Source organism: Trachemys scripta, chromosome 1 (genome assembly GCF_013100865.1).
Source record: "Trachemys scripta elegans isolate TJP31775 chromosome 1, CAS_Tse_1.0, whole genome shotgun sequence".
NCBI classification, from domain to species: Eukaryota; Metazoa; Chordata; order Testudines; family Emydidae; genus Trachemys; species Trachemys scripta.
In genome coordinates, this window is record NC_048298.1 from 266,675,289 (window position 1) to 266,703,057 (window position 27,769).

The 27,769-nt window shown below is 40.3% G+C and overlaps 1 protein-coding gene across 4 annotated transcripts in view; it reads right to left on the reverse strand.

Moving 5' to 3' along the window:
* Positions 1 to 27,769, reverse strand: part of SCEL (sciellin) — an 81,155-nt gene that overhangs the window by 20,571 nt on the left and 32,815 nt on the right. For 3 of the 4 annotated variants that reach the window (XM_034758290.1, XM_034758289.1, XM_034758288.1), the window contains exons 3-12: positions 27,155 to 27,275; positions 26,385 to 26,447; positions 25,930 to 25,998; positions 22,587 to 22,655; positions 20,600 to 20,674; positions 19,142 to 19,207; positions 17,753 to 17,806; positions 13,287 to 13,322; positions 11,397 to 11,468; positions 384 to 452 (exon numbers count right to left, since the gene is read on the reverse strand). In XM_034758290.1, the coding sequence (XP_034614181.1) occupies positions 384 to 452; positions 11,397 to 11,468; positions 13,287 to 13,322; positions 17,753 to 17,806; positions 19,142 to 19,207; positions 20,600 to 20,674; positions 22,587 to 22,655; positions 25,930 to 25,998; positions 26,385 to 26,447; positions 27,155 to 27,275 (694 nt within the window). The remainder of the gene's footprint in view (positions 1 to 383; positions 453 to 11,396; positions 11,469 to 13,286; positions 13,323 to 17,752; positions 17,807 to 19,141; positions 19,208 to 20,599; positions 20,675 to 22,586; positions 22,656 to 25,929; positions 25,999 to 26,384; positions 26,448 to 27,154; positions 27,276 to 27,769) is intronic. The other variant, XM_034758292.1, reaches the window with a different exon arrangement.

The following is a 27,769-nucleotide window of genomic DNA, read 5'->3' on the forward strand; positions in this document are numbered from 1 at the left end:
GAGCAATCAGGAATGTTCCAAGAGACAATTTCACTATTAAGATGAAGGATAAAGTTTTCAATAATGCCTAAGTAACTTAGGATCCTAAGTCCCATTGACTTTTAAAGAGACTTAGAGCTTGTCTACACAGTGCTGCAGTGTGCTCTACAGGGGGTATGAACTGCAGAGCACTCTAACATGTTGCACTCTAACTGCCCCATGTAGACCCTGCTGGCACAAACTAAAAAGGTGCCTAGTTTGCGTTGATGTGATCCCATTAGGAGCCTAACTCACTTAGATGTTTTTGAAAATTGTATTCAAAGTCTGCAATATAAAAAATTTGGGGGACTCCTGCCTTATAAAAATTGTATCACAATTTACAAACAACTGTATGTTGGCCCTACCTTGTAGTTCTTTCTGTTATAATTCTTCTTTCAGCAACAGATATGCCAGGTTTTGGTGGAGATACCTGCCTATGAAAAATTAAATGCTATTAATATAGTTATATGTTTTATATAAATATATACAAGCAGCTGCTCCAAAGAAGTTCAATATAACACCCAAACTACTACAGCTCTTCCTGTGTTAATATTAGAGTCAAATGTTACAAATAATCCAGTGTTTTCCTATCAAATATTGTATAATTGGTAGGGAAGTTAAAAATATAAACAAAATAGATTGAAATATTAAATTAATACATATTCAAGAAACTTCTATGTAGGTACTCATAGAGCTCAAAACACTATATTGTCTGGGTATCATAATGCCGTATTTAAGAATAGCACAAAAGTAGAAATCAAAGTGGGCTTTGTTCTTGCTATTCTAAGGGCTGGCCACATATAAACTGAGGGTTTTTTTCCTTGAAGTCACAGTTTTTCTATGTTTGAGTGTTTTTCCTAGTGGCTGGCATTTCTCTGTTAATGCGAAAGAAGGAAACTGCATTAAAAACACTTCAGATTTTCAACCCTGGTTTAGGTAAATTTCAATATGCATTTTAAAATTCTTTCCAGGTAAACATTGTTTGTTTTAGCTAACTTATACTCCCAGAGAGAGTCCAGAAATTTCAGCTAAAGATAAATTCCTTTGGATAATTTATCCTTTATTCTTCACCAATGCTCCCTTAGAAATCTTCACCTTAGTACACTCAGAGCAGACCATTCCCATAGAAGGTAGGTGAGATCAGGGTGAGAAGGAGGATGATTGCGGGGGAATGGCAGTCTAGGCTAAGAAAAGATCACAGAAATGCCATTTCTCTGGCAGGGTGAGTTAATTATTTTCATCTGGAAATCACGACAATAAAATAAAATAAACTTACCGCAACTCTCAGACAACTTCCAATGTTTTAAATTAATCTTAAATTTACTCCGCCATTTATATTTTAAATAACTACCTCCTCAGCCAACTGCATTTTTTTCCTTATAAGCTATTCTCAATACACTGGGGAATAGAGTGTTGATTGGCTTGGGGAGGAGGGTGTAATTTCATTTCCGTCTAAAGGGACATGAACAAAAAAAGAGATACTTCTCCTGTAATAAAATATGAGTTCTATACTATATGTACCTATCCTGTCAATTACTCCGATTTATAAAACAAAGTTGAAGAATCCTAATAAATTATATATGTTGTGATCTAACTTCTGATGTGACTGATCTGTTTGGCTATGCTTTTTGGTTCTCCTGGAACAAAGACTTCTTCCATAAAATGTAACCTGGATAATATATTAAAATTTACACAGGTAACACTTCCTTAATTCTCTCTCTCTCTTTCATGCTGCATCTGTTTGGCAAGATTAAAGTAAGTAATCAAGACTGGCATCTTGCAAATTCCTTCAGTTAGGGCAACTGGCTGTCTGAAGGGAGTAGTAATAGGATATAGATCCTTTAGGTCACTGGTTCAGATACCCCTCAGGTTAAGAACAACTACAGTTAAGATTTGATGATTATTTATAAAGACACATAACATAATGACTTCAATGGGATTACCTGCAGAACTAGTTGGATGAATCAGCATTTGCAAGACCCAGACTGTCTGCAATGAGCTTTTTCTTAAAAACCCCTCCTACAGTTGCCTGATGAAGCTAGCTACACCTACGGTAGCAACAATGTACTGTAAAGCATTTGCCAGTGTTCATGCCACCATCTGATCTAATCTCTCTCAGAACAAGTCTGGCAGGTATTTACTGTAGTGCTTTCACCATTTCTACCACCAGTGTAGCTCCACCCGTGGCACCTAACAGTGAGAGACTGAGAAAAACCTCAGTGTAAACACTGCTTAAATTAAGATGTAACTTGCTGAGTGATGATTGATTGCAACTGCTGAGGCATTCCCTCCCTGAAGTTCCCAGCCAGCTCGGCTTTTCTTCTGAGCTGTCTCTACTCTAGGATTCTAGACATTCTAATTCCCACTCAGGACTCTGAACTTTCTTTCCTTTGGGCTCTCTCCCATTAATAACTCCCAATAGCAGTTCACCATACTAGGGCAGCCCTGGACTGGAACAGGAGAGCTGGGCCCAATTTCATTTAGTAAGTCAGTTACCCTGTTACACTCCCAAAGAGAACAGGAGTGTTTGTGGCCAGAGCTCCCAAACCCCTCTGTATCAGTTCATGGGAGACAACACCTGTAGAAGTCTGGCAGAACCCATCCAGCTGGTGTGTGCAGCTGCATAGTTCCCAAAGGAATTCTCACTGAGTTACCCAGAATGCCACCATGAATTCTCATTGCTGCACAGCCCTTTTACACAACACCTGCAAATAGGCTGCGACTTTAAATATTACATTACATTTTTTTACCACTTCCACAGTGGTAAAGCTCTGCTTGTGTTAGCACATCCTTTAATACAAAGGTGAAAACTATTCTGGTCCAGCAAGCCAACAGCCACAATAATTTTAGAAGACTTTTAGAAGACTTGCTGTCATTAAGAGACAAGCCCCTCAGGTCTTAAGTCAGTCACTATGCAACCAAGAAAAGGTTGACAAAACCCTTGAATACACTGACACTTCAATAATGAAGTTGAGCTAAAGCCTCAAAAGACATCTCTGTCCTAATAACATCAGCATTGAAAAGGGCAGTTTCAGGTTACAAAAACAACTACAAATTGCCAGCTGGAACATCCAAATTCTGGATCAAAAGGAACCGCACCCTGAAACATAGTAAGTAATTCAGGATTTGCATTGTACAAAGACTGACATAACAGGCCTTTCTGAGCATTGATTGACTGTCCAGGACCCCTTCAACACTCCTGTAACAGACTTTGTGGTGTGTAAATGAGCAAGAAAAAGTAAGTCGAGAAAGGAATGGCGTTTATTCTGAATTAGGGTGCGTTTTCGTTCCTGTTGCGATCCAGACTAATCAATGCCAGGTTTCTTTCAAAGGAGCCCTCATTTAAGCCTTGCGCCAACAGAAGCCAAGGATGACGAAATTGAAGAGGTCTGTAGCCAACTGTGAAAACCCATTTATACAGTGCCAAAACACAATGTGCTGCATAGCACAGAGAATTTCAGAGCTAAATGCAGAGGCAAAGTTATTTAGAATGCTTTGAGGGGATGTGGACTGGGAAAGATCACTGAAGAAAGGACAGCAATTCATTCAGTTCTGCTTTGAGGATAAGTATGATCTTGTAAACGCTACAAGAAATAATGCATTTGGATCTCTTCACATCAGCTCTGCAATGGCAAATCATTTATATCATTGAACAGAAGAGATGTAAACCAGCACTGCTAACTTTAAAACTCTATCGGGTGCCATGTATACTAGAAATGAGGTTCAGAATCTCTCACTCAGTCTCTTAAGACACAGAACTCCAATCCTGTTCTTAAGAAAGAAAGAAAGAAAGAAAGAAAGAAAGAAAGAAAGAAAGAAAGAAAGAAAGAAAGAAAGAAAGAAAATACATCTGAAAACTCAGGCTATTGCTAGATTTTAAAAGAGCAAATATGAGGATTAAGCACCAAGAATAGCTTTCTGATGTCCAGATTAAAGGTTACAAGCAAAACAAAAGCAGCTGAGGTTAGCAAAGAGGAATCCACAAGCCATAAAGAAATAAAATAGATAAACCTAATCGCATCTTCCTAGACATTTCCTGATCTACTTACATATCTGGGGTTTCAAATGAGTATTTTCTAGGTATGATACTGATGGCTTTTCATATCTGGCTCAAACTTTTTATAACATAACTGCTGCCCTGTCCCCCTCTCACCGGGAGAACAATCACAGACAGACAAAGGGGAAGATTTTTCTCAATTTTAAAAGCCTTCCCATTGGCTCTTTTGGTCAGGTGCCCGCTCACTTCCTTTTACCTATGCATAGTAATAAGACTTTTAACCCAGGTAAAGCCAGTAGAGAACAGCTACTAAGAGGGATTTTATAGCTAACTGGCTGGCTGGGTGTCCATAAAAGGGAGCTATCTCCCCCCACCCTTCATTTATCACACATTTCATATTAGAATCAAACCCCATAATTTCTGAAATCGTGGCATTACATTTTCTTTTGAAAAGCAGTGGTTAGGGCAGCTTGAATAATGAAAAATGATGAAAACACCTGCATAAAATAGGCAATGGAAAGCTGGAACTTGTGGTCTTGTCCCCCACCCTCATCTCCCTCCAAGACGAAAGTTACTTAGGAAGACTACTCTGTGAAAACTTGCTCTCAAAGTACCCACCTTCGTCCACATACACACCACTGAAACTTCTTACTCAACCCACGTTTACTACACAGCCTGCAAAAAAGACAGGCTTAATAACCTCTGCAGTGTTTACTGTACTCCTACAGTCTGACAGTCATTAAAGTTCAAGGCAGCAGCAGCCAGAATGACTAGAGGCAATTTGGCAGCTGAGTAAGATCTCTATCCAAGTTTTATAAGGCCCTCATGACCATAGTGTCTGAGCACCTTCTCAAATACTCCAAAACAGCTTGTGAATTTTAGAACTGATTAATAATTGAAGCTATTCTGTTATTGATTCATTATATTCTATTTAAACTCTTTGTGGCAATCCCTTCATTCATTATTTTTAAACACACTGGCACCAATTCGTCCCTGGTGTAATTCAGATTAAGTCAGTGGAGTTGCATTAGGGTTGTATCTGGCCCAGTGTATCCAATACTGATAGATGCTTTTAGATAGGTTTCACTATGGGTGGACTTTATGTATAGTCTTTACCTAACCTAAGACACATAAGTTGCTTGCCTACTGAAGGAGATCATTAATAGATGGTTGAATAAAATTATATTGGGAACCTTGAGGATGATTTTAAATAGACAAACTGTATCGCCTGTTGAACATACTGCTTTATGCAGGTTTTGAAGTATTTGCAACTAACAGAAGAGTAACTTGTCATAGGTGCTGCCATTACCTAATGTAATAAAGTTATTGCTCAAGGCAAAGGGCAAAATAATCCGCTTGGCGCATCACTGAAAGGGGAACATCGCACAACCAACAGGCACAGGATACTGATACAGCATGAATAAGATCCATCACACAGATCTGAAGGAAAAAGTATGTCTATACATATTTCCTTTATTATTTACATACCATCATATGGGTATAAGATGGTAAGGCCCCTGCCCTGAGGAGCCTACTATCTAAATTATACATAAACATAAATAAGTTTTAGACACAATGAGGGAAAATAAAGGCATGAGAAGAGATGCAACATAAAAGATTAGATGACTCGGAGGGTTAGTTTTCAGTTTTAATTTTTTCAGTGTTAAAATATATATAATTTTAAAAGGATATATCTAAATTGAAATTACTTACTTTAGTCATGTCAAGCACATGCTGAATGAATGTGAGAGTTAAGGAAATGTTACTAACCTAATAAATAAATATATCTTCCACATTATAGTTTGAGGTAGAAGTGCTGCAGTAGGAGAACCATAAAGTATAGCTGAATGGATTAGACATTTACAAAGCAATTCAGAACATTCTTATATCCTCAACTGTAATTATCAACAGCCTATGTTAATTAACCTACTTGGATGTTTATAAGTTAGAGTAGAACTGACAGGGAATGTCAATCATATAGACTTTATATAGTATAGAGAGTGCCCTATATAATTGATATTCCCTGTCAGTTACTATTCTAACTTAAAAATATCCAAGTTGGTTAATAGTATAGATTTGTTTTCCATTAGGGATATAAGCAGGGGGAGACAGAATATGACTAGCAGTCAAAGGCTAGGCAATGAAAAATAGTAAGATTCTTGAGGAGCAGGGATGGAGGGGACTTGAAGAAGGAGAGTGTGGATGCTTGGCTGCTATATACAGGAATATAGGAATTGCCATTCTGGTCAGTGGTCCAGCCTGTCCACTATCCTGTCTCGGACAGTGGCCTGTACCAGATGCTTCAGACGAATGGACCCTGTAATTTATGAAGTGACCTGCTGATAGAGGAAATTTCCCTCTAACTTCAGGTAGTTAGTAGTTGGCTTATACACTGAAGCCTAAATGCTTATATCCCTTTAAACATGTTCTTATTAATCTTATGGTGATCTAATCATTTTGTGAATCCTGCTAAGCTTCTGCCCTCAAAACTGTCTTATTGCAGAGAGCTACACAGGTTAATTGTGGATTGTAATACTCAGGGCAGGTGTATATATTATATTTTAAGATAGAGAATAAATGAGCATAGGGTAAAGTTTTACATGAGTCACCTCTCAGAAGATGTCCCCACACCCACACCAGGTCAATCAGCACCCAAAGTACACCCACCCACTAAAGAATACTTCATCCTCCCATCTCGCTCCCACTTTCTACCCCCTGGTAGTTCCAGGGAGGTGAATGCAGCCCCAGGGTTCTGTGTGTCCTTTGCAAGAAATAGAGGGTCCAAGATACACAGAAGCCCAGTGAGGGCCTCATTCCCAACTATACCAAAAAGTCATGTTTGGCACTTTGGCCCAGATCCACAAAGGGACTTAAGTCCCAGTTTTAGGCACCACTGTGATCTACAAAAGCCCCACTCAGTTGCTGCCTAACCCTGTAGATTCCTACATTTTTGCTGCAAAAGTTTCCGAAGCTTTGGCCTCTGGGCCTGGGCACTGCTGCCCCACTCCAGAGATCTGGATGCCAAAGCCCCAGTGCAATCCTCAAACTGGAGGGAGATAGGTGGAGGAGTGCCACTCAGTGCATACTTACTAGATCAGGATCCATTCAAAATTGTCCTCCTGCTCCAAGTGACTGTATACCTTTTAGCGTAGTGGTTAGTGCACTCATATGGGATGTGGGAGACCCAGGTTCAATTCTCCTCTCTGTCTGACAGGGAGAAATTATTTGAATAGGAGTCTCCCACCTCTCAGGAGAGTGCCCTAACCACTGAGCTATGCTGAAGGAGGAGGATGGGTGTCTCTCTCAGTCTCTCCTGTTGACACTGTTTCACTTTGAACAACTGCTTCAAACAGTCACTGAACCAGAGAGAGAGAATGACTCTATAGCCTTGGAGTTCCAGATTCCAGTCCCTCTGCTCCAAAGACTCTTGCATGGCAAACTGCACTGTGGAGTTTACATTCTTTGCCCCAAAGAGAGAGCGCACCTTACAGCCATCTCAGCTAATCTCCCTCCAAACAACACTTCTGCTAGCACTGACAGCTTCCACAGGGAGCCAGTTACAGTTCTCCTCAAAAGGGGTGATTTATCACAACTTGGAACCTATGAGGATGGCAAAGAAAATCAGGGATTGATTTACCATGAAGTATAATCTGTAGTATCCAATAGCATACATGTCTGTTCCAGTTATATTTTTTTGCTAGCTAACACAGCCCTTTCAAAATGAAGAGGATTTGATAGCTATTGTGTGCTCATAAATATTTATAAGAATCCATATTTAACCCAATCACATAAGAATGAATAGAATGCAGTACTCTTGTACCCTATAGAAGACAGGGCAGATGCATTAAGTATCATATTCCGGTCATTTTAAATGGGGATTAATTCATTAATACTTTAACATCTCTCCAGAGAAAAAACAAAATCCAAGTAAATATGTATCTTTAAAAATGCATTTAAATGTTACAGTTCTGAGTAAAAGTACATGACAATAAAGTATTTCACACTTAAACTAAAATATTACCTTCATTTTATTTTAGTGAATTTCAACATTACTAGAAAATAGATTTACTGTTAATTTTCCTGGGTGTGGAGTAAATATTTCTTTGCCAAAACTATAGCATTAATGTAGCATTTTTAACAGAAAATGGTGTTTCTGTTGAGCACTATTGGATACATACATTTAGCAGAATTTGTAGGTTCATAAAACTGTAGGATTGGTTACATCAAGGATAAAGGGATAAATTTAGCCCTCTGTTTTCCAGGCTACTTATAGTTTATATAGTGACACAAATAACTGCAGAGCAAGGTTACCATAGTAACATAGTAGATCAGTCAAATACTATTCCTACAGCTCTCCACCAATGGAACAACTGGAATATAAAGCTTGATATGTTAATGAGAACCACTAGGGGAGGATGGATATGAACTGAATGAGAATGGGGATTAAGGAAGACTTTAAGAAGCCTTTATAGTGGGGAATGGCTGTGACATCCCTAGTTAATGAACTGGTATATTTTATTCTGTAAAATCTCCAAGATTTGTGGATGGGAATGTTTCACTTAAGCACTGCTTTCTTCCTAGAGAATTACACTGCCAGACATCTTCAGGGTGTTTTCCTTGATTTTGAACTGTTCTAATATACTGTGGAATTTATTGGAGAATACAAGGTAACATATGCTATGGCTCTAGATCTCCAAAAATTATACTTTGTTAATCAAATCAATTAAACTGAGCTAATTTAAACTGACTTAAAATCTGTAGCCTTTCCTATTCAAAATTAAAAATTGCAAATTGTGACCTACTATAATTCTCAGTGCATCTCTAAAAGTATCTTTCTTGTAATGAATTCACAATTTTAACCATATAGCTGAATTGCATAGTCAGGGCATTATATTACAGGCAAGGGCATAGAGTCAATGTTTGTGCATGGTTATTACTGAATACACTGGAAAATGTACCATTTCCATTCTGACAAGCCTCCCAATTTGCCTGGATTTTAAATAATCAACATTTTCACATTCTTCATTGACAACTTTTATAGTCGATTAATATTATCTATATGTATTTCAAAATACAGTACCACATACACTAACTCTTAAAACTCATTTTAATATTTGTCACATTAAATTGTGTTTACATTTTTGCGTCTAACACTAACAATACTCTGCACTAATATGGCTCTTTTACCCACATAGCACTGTGCAGACATTAACTAAACCCTGCCTGTGAGTTGTGTTAAGCAGGTATAAACTACTATTATCCAGCCTCTTGCCCTTTAATATGCCCTCTTGTGGCCAAATCTTTGAAAAAAAGGCAGCCGTGCCCCAGTTTCCTTTTTGGTATCAGCTCCAAAATGTGGCCTGTAGTGCTCAGCCTCTTTTAACAGCTCCACCCTGTGGCTGGCTCATTTTGAGTCTCTCCCCTTTGAGGGCAGTAAGGGGTCTCACCTCAAGATCCTAAAGGTCCTGTGATGGGCCTCCAACCACCAGCCCTGACACCCAATATCCCTATTTCTCTTCTTCATCAGGGAGGAACAAAGAAAGTTAAAACAGGAACAAATATAAAGTCCAGTAGTCTTAAATTAGGGCTGCCAGCCTGAATCTGGAGCTTCAGCAGTCCCTTCCTCCTTCCCTCCAGGAGCCTGTGGGAGGACCCCAGCTCACCTCTCCTCTGGGTCCCAGCATTAGGCAGGGAAGGACTGTTTGTTTAGGTCCCCTGCTGCTGCCCTGGACTGCTTATTACATACAGCCTTTGCAGTCATTTTCCTTATGGACCCTTTCCTGGATCCTTCTGCCTGAAAGTTGCTCTCTCTAGGTAGCTTTCCCCCATCTGATGTTGTAGAACTGGGATCGGCAAACTTTGGCATGCAGCTCATCAGGGAAATCTGCTGGCGGGCCAGGGCGGTTTGTTTACCTGCAGCGTCCACAGGTTCGTATCAGCTTTTGATACGGTCTCCCGCAGTATTCTTGCCAGCAAGTTAAAGAAGTATGGGCTAGATGAATGGACTATAAGGTGGATAGAAAGCTGGCTAGATCGTCGGGCTCAACGGGTAGTGATCAACGGCTCCATGTCTAGCTGGCAGCCGGTATCAAGCGGAGTGCCCCAAAGGTCGGTTCTGGGGCCGGTTTTGTTCAATATCTTCATCAATGATCTGGAGGATGGCGTGGACTGCACTCTCAGCAAGTTTGCAGATGACACTAAACTGGGAGGAGTGGTAGATACACTGGAGGGTAGGGAGAGGATACAGAGGGACCTAGACAAATAAGAGGATTGGGCCAAAAGAAACCTGATGAGGTTCAACAAGGACAAGTGCAGAAGAATCCCATGCACTGTTACAGACTAGGGACCGAATGGCTAGGAAGCAGTTCTGCTGAAACGGACCTAGGGGTTACAGTGGACGAGAAGCTGGATATGAGTCAACAGTGTGCCCTTGTTGCCAAGAAGGCTAACGGCATTTTGGGCTGTATAAGTAGAGGCATTGCCAGCAGATCAAGGGACGTGATCATTCCCCTCTATTCGACATTGGTGAGGCCTCATCTGGAGTACTGTGTCCAGTTTTGGGCCCCACACTACAAGAAGAATGTGGAAAAATTGGAAAGAGTCCAGTGGAGGGCAACAAAAATGATTAGGGGGCTGGAGCACATGGCTTATGAGGAGAGGCTCAGGGAACTGGGATTGTTTAGTCTGCAGAAGAGAAGAATGAGGGGAGATTTGATAGCTGCTTTCAACTACCTGAAAGGGGGTTCCAAAGAGGATGGATCTAGACTATTCTCAGTAGTACCAGATCACAGAACAAGGAGTAATGGTCTCAAGTTGCAGTTGGGGAGGTTTAGGTTGGATATTAGGAAAAACTTTTTCACTAGGAGGGTGGTGAAGCACTGGAATGGGTTACCTAGGGAGGTGGTGGAATCTCCTTCCTTAGAGGTTTTTAAGGTCAGACATGACAAAGCCCTGGCTGGGATGATTTAGTTGGGAATTGGTCCTGCTTTGAGCAGGAGGTTGGACTAGATGACCTCCTGAGGTCCCTTCCAACCCTGATATTCTATGATTCTATGATTGCTCTCTTCATTAACCCTTTAGTGTCTGCTGCTGCCTGTGTGAGGTCTTTACTTCCCACCACACTACTCCCATTTGATAGCTGTGGAAATTGAAGCACAAAAGGTGTAATGACTTCTCCAAGATAATGCAGCAAATCACTGACAGAACCAGGATTAACATTCATGGAGTTCCTGGCTTCTAGTCCTAAACTTGGTCCATACTGCTTCCCTTCATTCACAGAACCCACATAACCCATCAAATATTGAGGTCTAATAAATCTATTACAGTATATTTCTCTTTCCCATTCCATACCAATCATTCTGATTATGTCTATTTGTAATACCTTGTTCTGGTTTTATTGTCTACAGCAGTTTTTGAGCTCTCAGGTGTAGTTTGTTCTGATGAATAGACAGTCCTGCAATACAATGTTAAATATATATTTAATTCATGAGTAACATGCCTGAGTTATATAAATCTCATTCCATATGCATAAGTTATAATAGTACCCATCATTGTATCTCTTAGGTTTATAATACAATAATGAGTTAGGGCAGTGGTTCTCAAACTTTTGTACTGGTGTCCCCTTTCACATACCAAGCTTCTGAGTGTGACCCCCCCTTATAAATGAAAAACACTTTTTAACATATTTAACACCATTATAAATGCTGGAGGCAAAGCGGGGTTTGGGGTGGAGGCTGACAGCTCGCAACACCCCCATGTAATAACCTCACAACCCCTCAGGGGTCCCATACCCCAGTTTGAGAACCCCTGAGTTAGGGGGTTTTTTTGAGAAAGGACAAGTACTTTCCACAGATTTTTTAAAATTACATATATACCCACCAATACAACACTTCTTTGCACATCAGTGCTGTGACCCATTCAGCTTTGTGAAAAACTGGTGTTTCTGGATTGGTTGTTTTAACATTATGGATTCAGTAATAAATTGTGGGGTTTTTTGAGGTTTGAAAGTGCTTGTAGTAAAAAAAATCCCTGCAGATCTGATATGAACTTTTGCATATGAAGAATAATGTGAGCAGAGTACTGGTCAATTTTTCTTAATTTTTAAGATTATACAGTATTTCTCTCTCACCAAAATAATAATTGCAACACCTTTAGCAGACTAAGGCCTTGATACTGCAAACACTTATGCACTTGAATAATTTTCACATGAGTCAACATGGCTACTTGTGGAAGTTAAGCATGTGCAAAAGTGTTAGTAGGATCAAGAACTAGCTAGACATTTTATTGTGCAGCAATGAATAGCTGTAATATGAATGTCATAAAGCTCTGAGACCAGTGACTCTCAAAGTGCTCTGTGGAACATTTGCAATTAGTCCAAAGAGAGCAGGCTGTATATGGTCCTGGTTCTCCCTCCTTATATCTAGGTGCTAAATCACATTAAAAGTCAGCTAAATACCTTAAATACGTTCATAATATGAGTTATTATTATTAATCATTAATATTATTATTAATATGTGGGGTTATCTCTACAGGGATGTTATAAGATCATGAATGGGAGGGAAGGTGGGCTATGGGATTGGGAATCGGAGTGTATGTGGTCCAACAGACAATATCTCTATTAAAATGGGATCTACACTATAACAGAGTTTGAGAACTGCTGTAGTAGATAGACCCAATCCATGAAATTAAGTCCAGGTCAGTTAAGCGTTCTCTATGTGTGAATATTTTACTTATTTAACTAATAGGTTTAGAAACTGATTTAGTTAAACTGGCACAACTCCACTGTGTGGGCACTCTTAAATTGGTTTAAGAGGGCCTTATATCGATTTAGCTTAAGTCAAGACTTTACCTTAAATAAGACTTTAATTTACTATTTCCCCTCCCATTATTTTATTCTTTCCCTCATTTACTCTTCTTCCATTTATTGATTGCCTCCAAAGAGCCAGTTCAATATTGAGGGACATTAGTAGTGGCAATAACAACAACTGTGGAATTAAAATCAGGGAACAGTTTGGAGGGCGTGGGGGAGAGCGGTTGTTTGTATTTTAAATGCTGAGCTATGTACATTGAAATGCTCTAAACTATTTGAAGGATAAGGAGATTTATACTGTGTGGGATGTCCTCTTTGCTTGCTCCTGTGTGATCAGGAAAATCTCAGTTAAATCATATATTCATTCTGTTATAAGCAAGTACACAACAATATGCACAGAACTGTGCTGTATTTTCAAGCTTAAGAGCTTTACAAGCAATATTTAAAATAAAACAAACTTACATCTTTGGCCCTTCTGAATTGTCTGAAGAAGCAATTCTGTAGAAAGAAAACCATAAGCACTTCAGATGTGAAGTAACAAACACTAGTATTGGAGCACCTCACAAGTATTTAAAAATCTAACAAGAGTCTATCTTACTTTTCCTTCCTTATAAAACAACAATGTTTTCTTAGTGTATGAATAATACATAAATCAATATAGATAACATACTGAAAATTAAATAATAAGACATTTCTATCATATTTTTACATATTGTTTTTACTTTAGACAATCATGCGTCAATTAACTATTCTCCAAAGTACATACTCAGATCAATGCGTCTTTGATTTCAGCACTCAATTGGCAGCCAAAAGCTCAATTATAGTGGAATTGATAAGATACTTAACATGGATTGCACGTTCCTTTTAAGTGTCCTGTAATTAGTGCTTAAGTAACATGCAATTGAAATGGGACACGATAGAAATTCATGTCATGCTTGGACATAGTGAGTTCAGAAAAATTCAGAGCAGTTCTTTGGCTCATAAGACTACCTGAAAACTAGTGACAGCTCTCTTTGAAGCCAGACCATATTTGGGTTACTCCCTTCCTGAAGATAACAGGACAATCTTGTGTCTCACTGCTTTCAGCTCCAAAGGAACAATTCATCTCTACACTCTAGCTTTCTCTTAATAGCAATAATAAAAAAAATAATTTTAAAAATCTGATGTCTAGCAAATTACCCTTTGCTACCACCAGCAATGGACCACTTGCTTATTATCTGAATTCCTTCCAAGAAATCATAGTTATAAGCATGGCAAAGACAGATAGGGTCTTTTTCCTAGAATTGAGCAATGCACGGCTACTGGTGCTCTGACTCCCCACTCTTGGCCATGTAATGGTAGTCCTGTTTACGTAGTTTCCACATCTCTCTATTTGCTTCTGATTTTAATCTTGTTGCAACTCTGCTCAACACGTCACTTCATGGTCTTCCTGAAACATGCTTCAAGCGAAGTGGGAAGCTTTCCTTTGATTGGTGCCTATTATTAGCTATAATAATACTGAGCACTGAAAAATAGCATGTACATTTTCAAAGCACTTTACAAATATGAATAATTAATCACTTCACTCCCATCTTTGATGGCCAAGTGCAGGGTGGCAACACCAATCAGAGGTAAGGTGACCATATTTCACAAAGGGAAATCAGAACACTGCACGGGGCTGGCCTGAGCCACTCATCTGAGCCCAGTCTCCCCTCCCCTCCCCCCCCCGCTACACGTGGAGCTGGCCTTTTCCCTCCCACCGCTGCACGTGGGGCTGGCCCCAGCCCTGCCTTCCCTCACCCCCCATGCAAGCTCTCATCCGAGCCCAGCCTGCTCCCCGTGTGGGGCTGGTGTCACTCGTCGTCCGAGCACTGCTGGCCACCCCCCACCCTGTGCAGGGCTGGCATTGCCTGAGCCTGGCCTGCCCCCCTGCTTGGCTGGTGTTGCTGCTCGCCCAAACCCTGTCTCCCCACAGATTGATGGAGCCCTTTCTCCCCGCCCCCAACCCAAAGAGCTGGCATTACCACTCCCCCACACCCTGTATGTTCCTCTGCACCCCCCTAGGGGTGCGTGCCCCACTTTTTTGGCATTAATTGGCAAGAGCAAACGGGACAAACGCCCACTTTTGCCAAAAAAGTTCAGACAGCCAGGACAGGTCTTAATAAAGGGACAGTCCTGGCCAAAACAGGACATATGGTTACTATAATCAGAGGTGCTCCATGAATGAATTGTGTCATGAAAGTCTCATGAGGACAATGCCTGCCTTATGGGGCAATTGTGTGTGTGCGGGGTATGTATTGCGGGAGAAGAGCAGTAATGAAGGCAGGGGAATATACTAGCAGTGGGAAGGCCAGCATAAGGGGGAAGAGGAGAGGAGGCCAAGGAATAGAATCGTATCAATTTTGTCCAAAACAGGTAAAACTCTCTACTCCTCCCTTGCACAATACTTGGTGGTTGTCTGCTGGGAAGACATTAGCAGTCATTCTGCAGTTCTGTTACTTGGGATGCTTCCACAATTGCCATGACACTAGTGAGATATTGAAATTAATCCAAAATAAATGCATCATGATCAACATTTGTAAAATAAATCCATCATTTTGATGAGAATGAGGGCAGCAAGCAATGATGTAACAGAAACTAAACTTCAGCATTAGGTGCCGTACTTCTATTTAGCAGTGATTTTGAATCTTGGTTAAACAGATGGACGGTAGCGAACTAAGAAGGTTAAAGTAATTGCAAAGCTTACATCTTTATTTGACTCAAAAGAGTGCTTGCATAGCAGGTTGGATAAAACCATAAAATAAATATTATATGCCATGTGTATACAGTAGAAATATCTCTCGCCATCTTTAAAAATTAAAATATGTTATGGTAAAACAAAACAAAAAAGAGTTGGAGTAATAAGAAGTGTCATAGTTCAACTCCTCTTTTTGCCCTTAGGCATAGCTGCAGTCATTTAAAATTATATAGTGGGGTAGATTATATGAAAATGACAGTGGCAGAAGATTAAAGCAGCATAAAAACCCATATAGACAAAGATAGAAATTTCCTTATAAAATGCCATAAGCTGTTTGTTGGGGGTGGGGGGAGTGTTAGGGTTATGCAGTGTGTATTTGTGTTTTTGGTGGTGGTTGTTTTTTGTTGTTGTTGTTTTGATTTCTTGTTTGCAACTTTCTATGAGCACAATCATGCCATCTCCACTGTAAAAGGAGGGAAAAGGAAGTGGGGAGCCTTTCCTCCCACAAAGCAAATAGCAGGGCATGATTACTACATTGCACACAGGTGTGGACTGCTGTGAGATCAAAACAGCTAATGCTCATGTCTATACATCATATCCCCAAGAAGACCTAATCTGCTGCATAGAGGACAGAACTCTTCCCCCTATATTGGCTGGTGCATGTCCTCTCTCAACAGCAAGCACTAGATGCCAGATGGCAGCACACAGGTTGCTTCCACTCAGAGAAGTAGCGAGCTGCAGCCCTCTGTTGGAATCCTGCCCTGCCAGGATAACTGTAACAGACAACACCCCAGATTCCATTTCTGCTCCCCCCCCACACCATAGTTACACGAGCCAGGCTATGAGTTAGTCATAAATCTTAAATGCATACCCTACATCACAGCAAGAAAACAGTTCTGTATAGAAGGGAATGACATTGGCTGTAATGTAATTTCCAGAATATCCCTAAAAGCCTTGTGCATATAGACCAGGGGTGGACAAACTATGGCCCACGGGCCAGATCTGGCCTCTCAGGGTTTTGGATCCAGCCCGCAGCGGTGCCACCACCACATCCCTGCGGCCCCCAGGCAGGGGGGCAGAGGGCTCCATGCATTGCCCCTGCGTGCAGGCACCGCCCCCTGCAGCTCCCATTGGCCGGGAATGGGGAACCGTGGCCAATGGGAGCTTTGGGGGAGATACCTGGAGGCGTGGCAAGAGCAGCACACGCGGAGCCCTCCGCCCCTCCATCCCAGGGGCCGCAGCGCTTCCTGGAGCGGCGCGGGGCCAAGGCCGGGGCCAGGGCAGGCATGCAGGGAGCCTGTCCTGGCCCCGGTGCGCGCCGCTGCCACCCCGGAGCTGCTTGAGGTAAGCGGCACCGGGCTGGAGCCCGAACCTCTCCTACACCCTGCCCCCCAACACCCTGCCCTAAGCCCCCTGCACCTCGTACCCCTCCTGCACCCCAATCCCCTGCCCTGAGCTCCCTGCTGCACCTTGCACCCCTCCTGCACCCCAACACCCTCCTGCAGTTCGCAGCCCTCCCACACCCAACCCCCTTCCCTGAGCCCCCCATATACCCTGCACCCCTCCTCTGCCCCAATCCCTTGCCCTGCGCCCCTTCCTGCACACTGCACCCCCTCCCACACCCTGCACTCTCTCCTGCACCCCAACCCCCTGCCCCAGCCCTGCATACAATTTCCCCACCCAGATGTGGCCCTCGGCCCAAAAAGTTTGCCCACCCCTGATATAGACAGTTACTGAAGCTACGTTAATTGCATCCATGCTGAATTCTAACTTCCTGCAACTGCTGACTCTATGGACAGCAATACAGTGGTTGAGGTAATATCTTTTATTGAATCAACTTCTGTTGGTGAAAGAAATTTTTGAGCTCCACAGAACTCCTTGTCTCTTTCAACAACTCTCTGGATACGCACATAGTAAAGAAAATGCAAAGGGGGGAAAGAAAAAGAACACAAGCGTTCCGGAAAATGCCAGACTACAAATTGCTTTTGAAATCAAAAGCACAAGGAAGCAGATGTATTGCATCTACATATCCATGTGGAAGTTTATCCATTGGCAAAAGACCTTCAGAGAATACTCAGGATTATCACAGAGTTGCTATTCTGTAGTGAGCTAAGTGGCTAGAAGGGAACTGTACTTCAACACAGAAAAAAAAAAACACCTCTACAGCATGGTTCAGAATTAATCATAATATAAACACTGTGCTCATTCTTACCGTTTAGAATCAACTATAGTTGTGGTGGTTGTATCTGGTGGGGTTCTGGACTGCCTGTATTGAAACATCAAATGAAAAGTATCTGAGCATTTTTCTTTAAGAAGAAAATTCATTCTCTAATTTACCATTTAGAAATAGGTTCGAGAGGTCCAATAGAAGACTGAGAATGGTGAAATTAGTGTGCGCCTTCAAAAAAGCTGTACATTCATTTGTTATTACAGAAATATACATAGCCCCTCCACAGTAAGATTGGAGAGAGCATTCCAATGAAAGGCCAATTTTCAGACTTCCACCCCCACAACTCCCAACATCTTGGTAAAAACTAAACAAAAGCAGTTGAAATTTGTCCATAAGAGAGTCAGTGGGTTGGTTTGTTTGTTTGCTTCTTCGTTTTAATAAATCTTGGGGTAAATCAGATATCCCATTTCAAGTTATGTAGGTATACATTTTTTGACTACTTGAAGATTTATTCAGCCTTGAACATACAAAACTCCACGTTTTATATACATACTTTTCATGCATAATTTGTATGTGCAAAGTTTTCCTTTTAACTGAGAAAAGTGCACTATTTATCTATATGCAAGAATATATTTAAACAATTATAAGCAGTTCAACATCAGGCCCGTGTGTTCATATAAGCTTTTGTGTTTGCATACAACATAGCCAAGTTTGGGTGGATTTTCACAGGAAAAGACTTATCCCTGACACAGGGCAACCCCCTACCAAATTTCAAGGCATTGCTCCAAAGCAGAGATCAGCAACCTTTGGCACGTGGCCTGCCAGGGTAAGCACCCTGGCAGGCTGGGCCGGTTTGTTACCTGCTGCGTCTGCAGGTTCAGCCGATCGTAGCTCCCACTGGCCGCGGTTCGCCATCCTGGGCCAATGGGGACTGCGGGAAGCGGCGCGGGCTGAGGGATGTGCTGGCTGCCGCTTCCCTCAGCCCCCATTGGCCCCAATCCTGCAAATATGTATGCACCTGCTTAAATTTATACACTGAGTTCAAGTCACATAATTTCACTTCCGTAAATACAATTTCACTTAGAAACACTGAGATCACAATGCAATTTTTCACTAGTATGAATAATCCAGAATAAAGATAACACCCACATCTTGTGTGGGTATTTATACACATTTTCAATAATTTATCCATATTTAACATTGAGATGTGAGCAGTTTCATTATTCATCAGACAGAAAGCAGATGCAGCAGTAGCATTAAAAACTAAACCTTCACTTCTAACATAACTGCAGCTAATTTTAGCACAAGTTTTTCTGAATTTCCTAAACACCTGCTACTGAGAGCTGATTCAGTGGCAATTAAGGGTCCTCAGTACCTTGCAGGATCAGGTATAATAATAATAAACACCTAAATGCTATTCTTAGTTCTTACCCTTTGTTTTCCACAGTAACTGTGGTGTTCTTATAACCGGAGACTGGTGGTGGCATCCAAGACTGCCTGTTAAGTATTAATGAATAATTCAATTATAGAGTATGAGCATGCAGTGTTTAGTGAATGAACAGCAATTTAATTCTATTTATCTATACAATATTTTGAAAGAAGAATGTTAGAATCTCAGAGGTGATATAGAAAATGCTTATAACATTTCCTAAATTCTTCTTCTTTTAAACTTATTTTCCAGTACCTTCATAGCTACTACCTCCTTGACACACCATTCTGTTCACATTTTTATGGAAATTTAATGCAAGTGAACATAAAGTGAAATCTTTAATTACAATGGTGCCACCAATGTACAAAATACAGTCTTTGGTCCAAGTTCTTCTTTGCTGCAGCTCAAGTGAAGTAAGAATTTAGCCCCTTGTGCCAATAAAACAGGTCTCACGAGGGACAACCAGATGGGTCAAACACCCAAGCCCAGCTGACAGATCTGGAAAGCTTGAAGTATTTACGTGGCCTCATAACACATTCAGATTCTGCAGAATCTAAGTTTTCATTTTAACAAAAGTAAGTTTGTAGCCATCGTTGCTGTAAAGAAAAACCTTCTAAATGTGAACCGAGTGTAATTAATGCAGTGGTGTCTTCCCAAGTCTGCAGACAGCCTAAGGAAAATGACTGAGGGGAATAAACTGTCTGCCCTCCATTAATCTCATTAGGGATGTTAACACAACAGCAATACTTTAATTTCAATGTCAACAATTTAATTGCTGATCATTTTAGTATATGGAATGGAGATGGAATTGAAGCAAAGCCAGAAGGGACAGAATTTGGGAGCTGCTGCCAAGACGGTAATGCACAAGAAAATGGGTATCCACCAGCAGCCCATTTTCAGTTAATAATTCAGTTCTCTGCTAGGGGTGTCACCTGTGCAGGTTTTCCCAGAATCCCCCTTTTTTGAGGTAACTGTCTTGGGAAATCTGTAAGGGTACTCAGTACACACTGCCAGTTGTCTAGTTTTAGACTCAGGATCCTACTGGGTGTCCTGGTCTTCTGAACCTTACAGGTGGCAACTCTGTTCTCTACTCCATAGCTAATTCTCTCCATCTCCCAGCTAATGCCATTGAAATCAAACAAGTTTTTAACCCCAATTTTTATCCATTTATAGAAGACAGCACTATTATTGTTCATTTGTAATGCAGTAGTGTGTAGTGGCTCTAATCAAGAATCAGTGCTAGACCCCACCCAAATAGGCAGTAAAAAGAGAGTCCCTGCCCCCACAGTGGTCCAGTGGGGAATAGCCAGATAATGATAATTTTCAGGAGCAGAATTCTTTTTAAAAGAATTCCAAACTTGTTAGAGGAAGTTATTGTTCCAATATATCTTAACACATTACTGATGCACAACAGTACTGTATATATCGTCGGAGAGCAAAACAAAGGTGATATTGAATACCTTTTGTGCTTCACAGGAGATGTGGTGGTGGTGGTGGTAGTAGTGGTTGATGTATTTGAAGGAGTCCAGGACTGTCTGTTAACGAAAGAGACTTAGTTTGCTCATTGTTTTTCAGAGAAGTTATGATTTTAATTGATAAACTAAGGAATGGGTTCTTTATTATCACAGCACTCTTTAAAGGATGGAGTTATAAACAGTAATCGGTACAATTATAGCTACATATGTTGGCTAAGATTTTCAAAAGTGATTGGTGATTTCAGGAGCCTCAGTTTTGGATGCCCAATGTAAGATACGTTGAAGGGTCCTTATATTCAGAGGGTATTCTGAAAAAATCAGACCACTTTAAAGTGTCTCAAATTGGGCACCCAAAATCATTAGCCACTTGTAAAAATCTTGACCATTATATCCATCCATGTCACTACACTACATTTTATAGCCACCAAAACATTAAAAAAATCTCCTTTTTTCACATTTTGAATTGTATGTTTCTTAATTAGATACTATTATTGTGGCAATGCTGTACATTCTCAATTCCCTTCATCTTCATCAGGTGTGCCATAGTATGCATAGATCAGGAATGAGGTTATCCGTAACCAAAGCTAGCAACCACCTCCATCAGCACTGGTTTGGTTTCAGATGCTTTCTTATTATTAGGCTGGAAGTTCAACAAAGTATGAAGCACATTTACTGAGGAATGCCGCTATAGGGTCAGCAATCACGTAGTCACCAAAAGCTTTGGAGTTGTAATAAGATCACCAATGATGGCCATAGACTGAACATCCAGCCAGACCATCTTAAGAACCTAGCTAGAGATCAATCTGGGTGGCGCATGATTTACAAGAAGGCTACATCCCTTTGGGAGTTGCCATGATGATGGATGATAAATGCTGTACATTTAAGTACATGCCTACAAGACTATTTGACATTCTACCCTACAGCGATTTCCTCATAAGAGGTTTGCATTTCATAAGTTATTGTCCTATTGTCTCAACTTTTGAACTAGTGAGGATAAATATAGTATGGAATCTATCACAATTCTTGTTATGAACATTCATCAGGGGAACATGTGTAGAGGGCCAGTGCAAAGCCTATGTACCATTTAAGTCCCACCATGAGTCCTCTTTTGAATTTCCCTCTAGGCATATTCAGAATTATCTCCAGCCAGAACATAAAACCCAGTTTATATGACATTTCACATATCTTTAACATACTGATTTACAACAAAGTTGTGAGAAAGCTTAATACGAAAGCATAGTCTCACTTGCACTGTACGTGTCATAGTCACTCAGTTTCACTTTAGAGTTATCTCACCACTTCCCAGGGTTACACTTACGTGTAGCGTTTGGTTATCATAACCAACTATATTGGACATAATTTATCACTGATATAACTGACATTGAATGAAGTTGGACCAGCGGGGAATTTGACCAATTGCATTTATAAATATAATAGCTGAGCTTTTATGACCTTTATCTTCTTAAATGGAGACAAATTACTCATGTGTGCCAACAGTAATTTAGAAGGTATGTTTTCAGTATTGTTCACCAAACACTAGTATATATTTAATGTGGTCATCCCTGACTCAACAAAAAATCTAGAACTGGTCAAAACTTTTTGCCAATGGAAAATTGGGTTTGAATAAATGAAAATTTTCACAGAAAGTATCTGATTTCCTCCAAATTTTTAGATATTTTTCTTTGAAAAACCAAAAACCTCCAACCCATTTTTTTTTAGTTTTCAGCTGCCAAAAATTCTTTCAGTTTTTCAGTTTTCATTTGTTCAACAAAGTCAAAGTTTTCTGCTGAAAAGTTTGATGAAAACGTTTTCTAAATTAAAAAAAAATTCTCACCAGCTCTGAAATCTTTGTCACATCACACAGCATTGTTTATGCTCTCTATTCATCCTTGATATATGCATCACTAATACAATAACAGTAATAAGAACGTATAAGGATCTTTTTAAGAGTTAGCAGGTCTCAGACTCTTACCTGTTAGTTGTCCTATTATCTAAGGGTGGGGAATTATTTGCTTTATCAGCATCTCTTGTGTCTGAAATTCTGTATAGAAATACAGAACAAAATTCATTTTCATAAAACATTTAGATTAGAATCATGTTTTTAAAAATACACTAAGAATAAAATGGCATCATCAACTACTACCTGGTGAGGCTGCATAGCTTCTGACAGCCAGTACATCAGATGTTGATGAGTAAGAATAGTATAGTAACTGAACCAATACACATAATTTCAATGCATGCATGTGACTGAAAAAAAGATTATAAACTATGTCCAAATTCTGAATGGTTAAATATCCTGTAATTACCACAGTCGTCATTAAAATGAAATGATTGGAATTTTTCCTTTAAACTGGTTGTGACTACTATTAAGATCAAACTGTTAGAAAGTCGTTTGATGCGGCAGTACCGTATATTTATAATCAAATCCCTCTTCCACTGTCCCATGAGAGGTACAATGTTCTTTCATGATGGCTTTTAGAGAGCAATGTGATTTGAAGAAACTCTAGTACAGAATCAGTGATGGAACAGACGTGTGACCTTCAGGGGTAACATTAGCCAAAGAGATTAGATTATTTGTACTTAATATTGATTTTATTCAGCCATTAGATTTGCATTAAGGATCAAGCACATGACTTTTCACGATTTTTGTGGATTCTATAGTCATTGCCTAAAACTTTTCCAAACTGTTAGTGAATTCACTATTAGGATAAGATCGCATTTTTATCTTTCACTAAAGTCTGAGTATCACAAAGATTCTAGCAGAACTGATAACACTTACCAAGTTCTAGCCTCATTCCATGTGTGGAACTCCCTTTGATATCAATAGGAGTTCTGCACAAAGATCAAGTATACAATACATACTTTAAGGTTGATTATAAACACTAAGTTGGGGCTGTTTATCTTAAATGTTTGGCTTAAATAACTGAAAGCAGTTGAAGAGCTCTGAAGAAAAAAAAATACCCGAAGAAGAGCGATGTGGCACACAAAAGCTTCCTTCTTTCACCAACAGAAGTTGGTCCAATAAAACAAGAGTTCTCAACCTTTTTCTTCCTGAAGCCCGCCCCAACATATTATTAAAAATGCCACGGCCCACCTGTTCACAATAACGGGTTTTCTGCAAAGAAAAGCCAGGGCTGGCATTACGGGGTAGCCAGCAGGGCAATTACCTAGGGCCTCATGTCACAAGGGCCCCCACAGAGCTACATTGCTCGGCTTCAAGCTCGGGTGGCGGAGCTTAGGGCCTGGGCTTCAGCCCCATATGGCAAGGCTTTGGTTTTCTGCCCTGGGCCCCAGCAAATCTAATGCTGGCCCTGGTTGGTGGCCCCCCAGAATCCTGCTCGTGGCCCCCCAAGGGGCCTCGGACCCCTGGTGAGAATCACTGCAATAAAAGATATTATCTCCCTCACTTGTGCTGAAAAATGGTTGTCAGTCAAGACCCATTTATTTAAATACAAAAATGAAAATAATTCCAGGGTTTTTTTTATAAAAGAGTGTCTATCCAGTGCAATAGACACAGAACAATAATTAGCCATGTTCAATCAGAGAACTACTAATCAGATGTCACTGACTGAAACAAAGAATTACATATTCTGCCTTCAGATACACAGGTGGGCGCTGATTGCTTTCAATGGAAATTCTTGCATAGCCATTCCAGGGCCCAATTTGTGCAATGTGTTTTCTAGATTTTTTTTTATTATTATTATTCTTAAAATTAGATATGTAAGTAGTTCAAGTTGCTCATGCCCCAGGCAATTTGTGACTGTAGCTTGCAGTTATTCAGCAGACCACTAGAGGTCTCACTAAGCTTGCTAACATTACAGGGGCCGTAGGGATGAAAATTTCTTAAAGTAATTCTCAACTGGCTGTTATTCACTGAGACTTACACCCTTGTCCTTCATTCTGCTTTTTATTGAGGACATTGCAGAAAAATCCAAATCTACATCTTTAATTTCCCTAGTGTTACTGTCCCAACATCTCAGCCTCTCGTGGCAACAATGGAGTGGAAGCCTGAGGTTGGCATGAATGTTCTTTTTATTTACTTCAGTCGCCTTTTTCAAGACTCAGATATCATAGAAGGCAATTGTTAGTGTTCTTCACTGCATCAGTTTTGGAGTCAGTAATATTTTGTACAAAGAAGTAAAAGCATAAAGATCATCATGGTGACTAGCTGATTTTAAGGAATGTCTTCCACCTCTTCCCCACATATCTAATTAGTTCTCAATAAGAAGGGAGAAACAATCTGGGTAAAATAAGACATCTCCTTCCCCCACACGTCTCATAAATAAAGTAGGGGTTTATGATACATTGTGGGAGGGAAGTGTAGGGACTCGGAAGGAATGAGAAATTTGGGTGAGGCTCCCTCAATGTGAACGTTTGAGGCTGGCCCGTTGCTAATTCACATACATGACAGAGACTGTATTTGCTGGCAGAAAAGTTGTTTATATTTATATGTCACACAGAGGACCCAATTCTCCACTCACTTGCATGGGAGTAAATCAGAAGGAATTCCATTTACAATACTAGGAAATCCCTTTTTATAGTAGAACCTATTCAGTGCTACAGACACAGAATAATAAAAATAGGAACTCCCTTTTGAAGGTGCATCAGCATAAACTTATGTGCAAACTGGTACACCATTCTGCTATCTGAATGCTTTCTGGACACAGAACTATGCAATCAACCTGATTCAGTGGGTGCTCTGGGGCTGGAGCACCCACGGAAAAAAATTAGAGGGTGCTCAGCAGCCACCAGCAGTCCCGTGGATCAGCGCCTCCCTCCCCCACTCACGCCTCCTGTGTGTCGCAGATCAGCTGTTCAGCAGCATGGGGGGAGAGGAGGAGGAGCGGGACAGGAAGAGGTTGGGAAGGGAATGGGAAGAGGCAGGGCAGGGATGGAGTGGGAGCGTAAAGAGGTGGGGCAGGGGTGAGGGCTTGGGGGAGGGGTGGAGTGGGAGCAGGGCCCAGGGCAGAGCGAGGGCGGGGCCTGGGGCAGAGCGGGGGTGGGAAGAGGTGGGGTAGGGGTGTGGCTTGAGGGAAGGGGTGGGGTGGGAACTGGGGTGGAGCCGGGGTGGAGCACCCCCCAGGAACAGAGGAAGTCAGTGCCTATGCCTCCTCAAGACAAAAGATCTTGGAGGGAAAAATACATGTACAGTAGTTTTAGAAAATAAATAAATCAGACTACCGTGGTATAAATGCAAAAGTTAATATGCCATTCACGCCATTTTACTTGTTAATACTTTTCCTTTTGTAGACAAAACATACACAAAACACCACTTGCATGACAATGACAAAATATTGTATATAAGAATATGCTACCTGTCTAAAGTAGTATCAGATCTGTATCGGCCAAGTAAAACTTTCTGATCTTCCTTTTCATTCAAGTTACTGTTATAAAGAAAAATTAGTTAGACATGTAATTAAAAACAAACTATTTTTAAAGTTTGCATTTGTTTGCAAAAATGACATTTTATTCTAAATAAGCATATATACACAAATATATTTTAACATCTTTATTCATTTGATCAAAATGAAAACAATATGCAAATGTTGATGTAAGACATTATGCAGTACTCCAATATATTCAGAGTTAAAGGCCAGATCCTGTTCCCATTGAAGTCGATAGGAGGTAAGTAATTAATGATAATGGGAGGAAGAGCAGGGTCAAATTGAACAAAACAAGTTCTTTGCATAAACAAGACTTTAGTGTGTGTATTTTCCTTTATCTCTGGCAATACCATTTGACAGATGTATAGACATACTACTTACTGTACCTGTGTAAGCTATCTTGAGATTTGTATTGGTTAAGCACAACTCTGCCATAGTTTTCATTAGTACTGCAATTAAAAAAAAGTCAGATCTTTGGTGAAAATCAAATTATTTAAACAAAGATCAATTGCTTGACAACGATTTATGTCTTGACTCAGATCTAACACCAGTTTTAAACCATTTTAACTCCACTGACAGCAGCTCTTGTCTGTACGCTCTTTGGAATGGGGACTGTTTCTTACTTGTATTTGTATGGTGCCTAGCACAATGGATGCCTGAACTCAATTGCAGCTTCTAGGCATTATTGTAATACCAATCATAATAATAGGGCACTACAATAGGTTAAAGTATTGGTCCTGATGCAATTAAGTTCCTTAAATGAATGTGTCAATATTAAATGATTGGCATTTTCCAGACACGGAAAATCAGGTATTCCAGTAATCAAAGCATAAGGGAATGTCATCTTGAGCCGATCCAGTGAGGTGCTGAGCACATCTAGTGAGGTGCTGTGCCCCCCAAGCTCCCACTGAGGTAACAGTGGAAGTTAAGGATGTTAACAGCTTGCAGGAGGCTTTCAGCAGCACTTCAGGGTTGGGCCAATAGAGATTTTATAGTGAAATAAATGCAAACCCACTTGCTAAAGCATTACTCTTGCAAAAAATTAGATAATAGGAATAAATTAAAAAATAAACAGAAGAGTATGTTAACCTGCAGTCAGGGAAAATATGCTGCATATGATCTTTACTGCCTGAACTGAAATTAATTCTTTCCTTACCTCTCCTCCTCAGGTCTTTTCTTTATCCAGCTGCTATCCTGCAACAGGGTCCTTCGCTTGCTGTTGTCATCATGAACAACCTGTTGTCTGCTTTTCCCTGTAAGAGTGGGACTCTTTGTATCTATCAATGCAGAAGCACAGCTATTGAAAAAACTATGTGATAAAGGTCTAAAACTTAGAATAGCATTAGAAATACTTGTTTTTCTGAGAAAGTTTGAAATATACCTATATATATTTATGGCACAAACTGAATCTTTAGATATTACACACGAAGATCAAGGCTTCTTTAATATCAGTCTGTTAAGCCACATGTACAATCATTCAGCAGGTCATTTGGGTATTAGAAGTTACCTTCCTAAGTGTTCCATGTTTTATGTTTTACCAATAAATAACCTGCTGTGCTACCACCAGTGTAGAAGTCCCTGAATCCCACTTTACCCGTTTGAATTCACAATTTCAACTTAAAAATCAGCAGCTTGATTTACTTCGGAACACAAATAGAGTTGATTTGATGAGTGAATTAGAAAATATCCATTAATGTGTTACAAACATGCAAAATAACCTTAACAAACAGTCTTAATGCCTGGTACACTGAAGAATATTATTTCACATGAT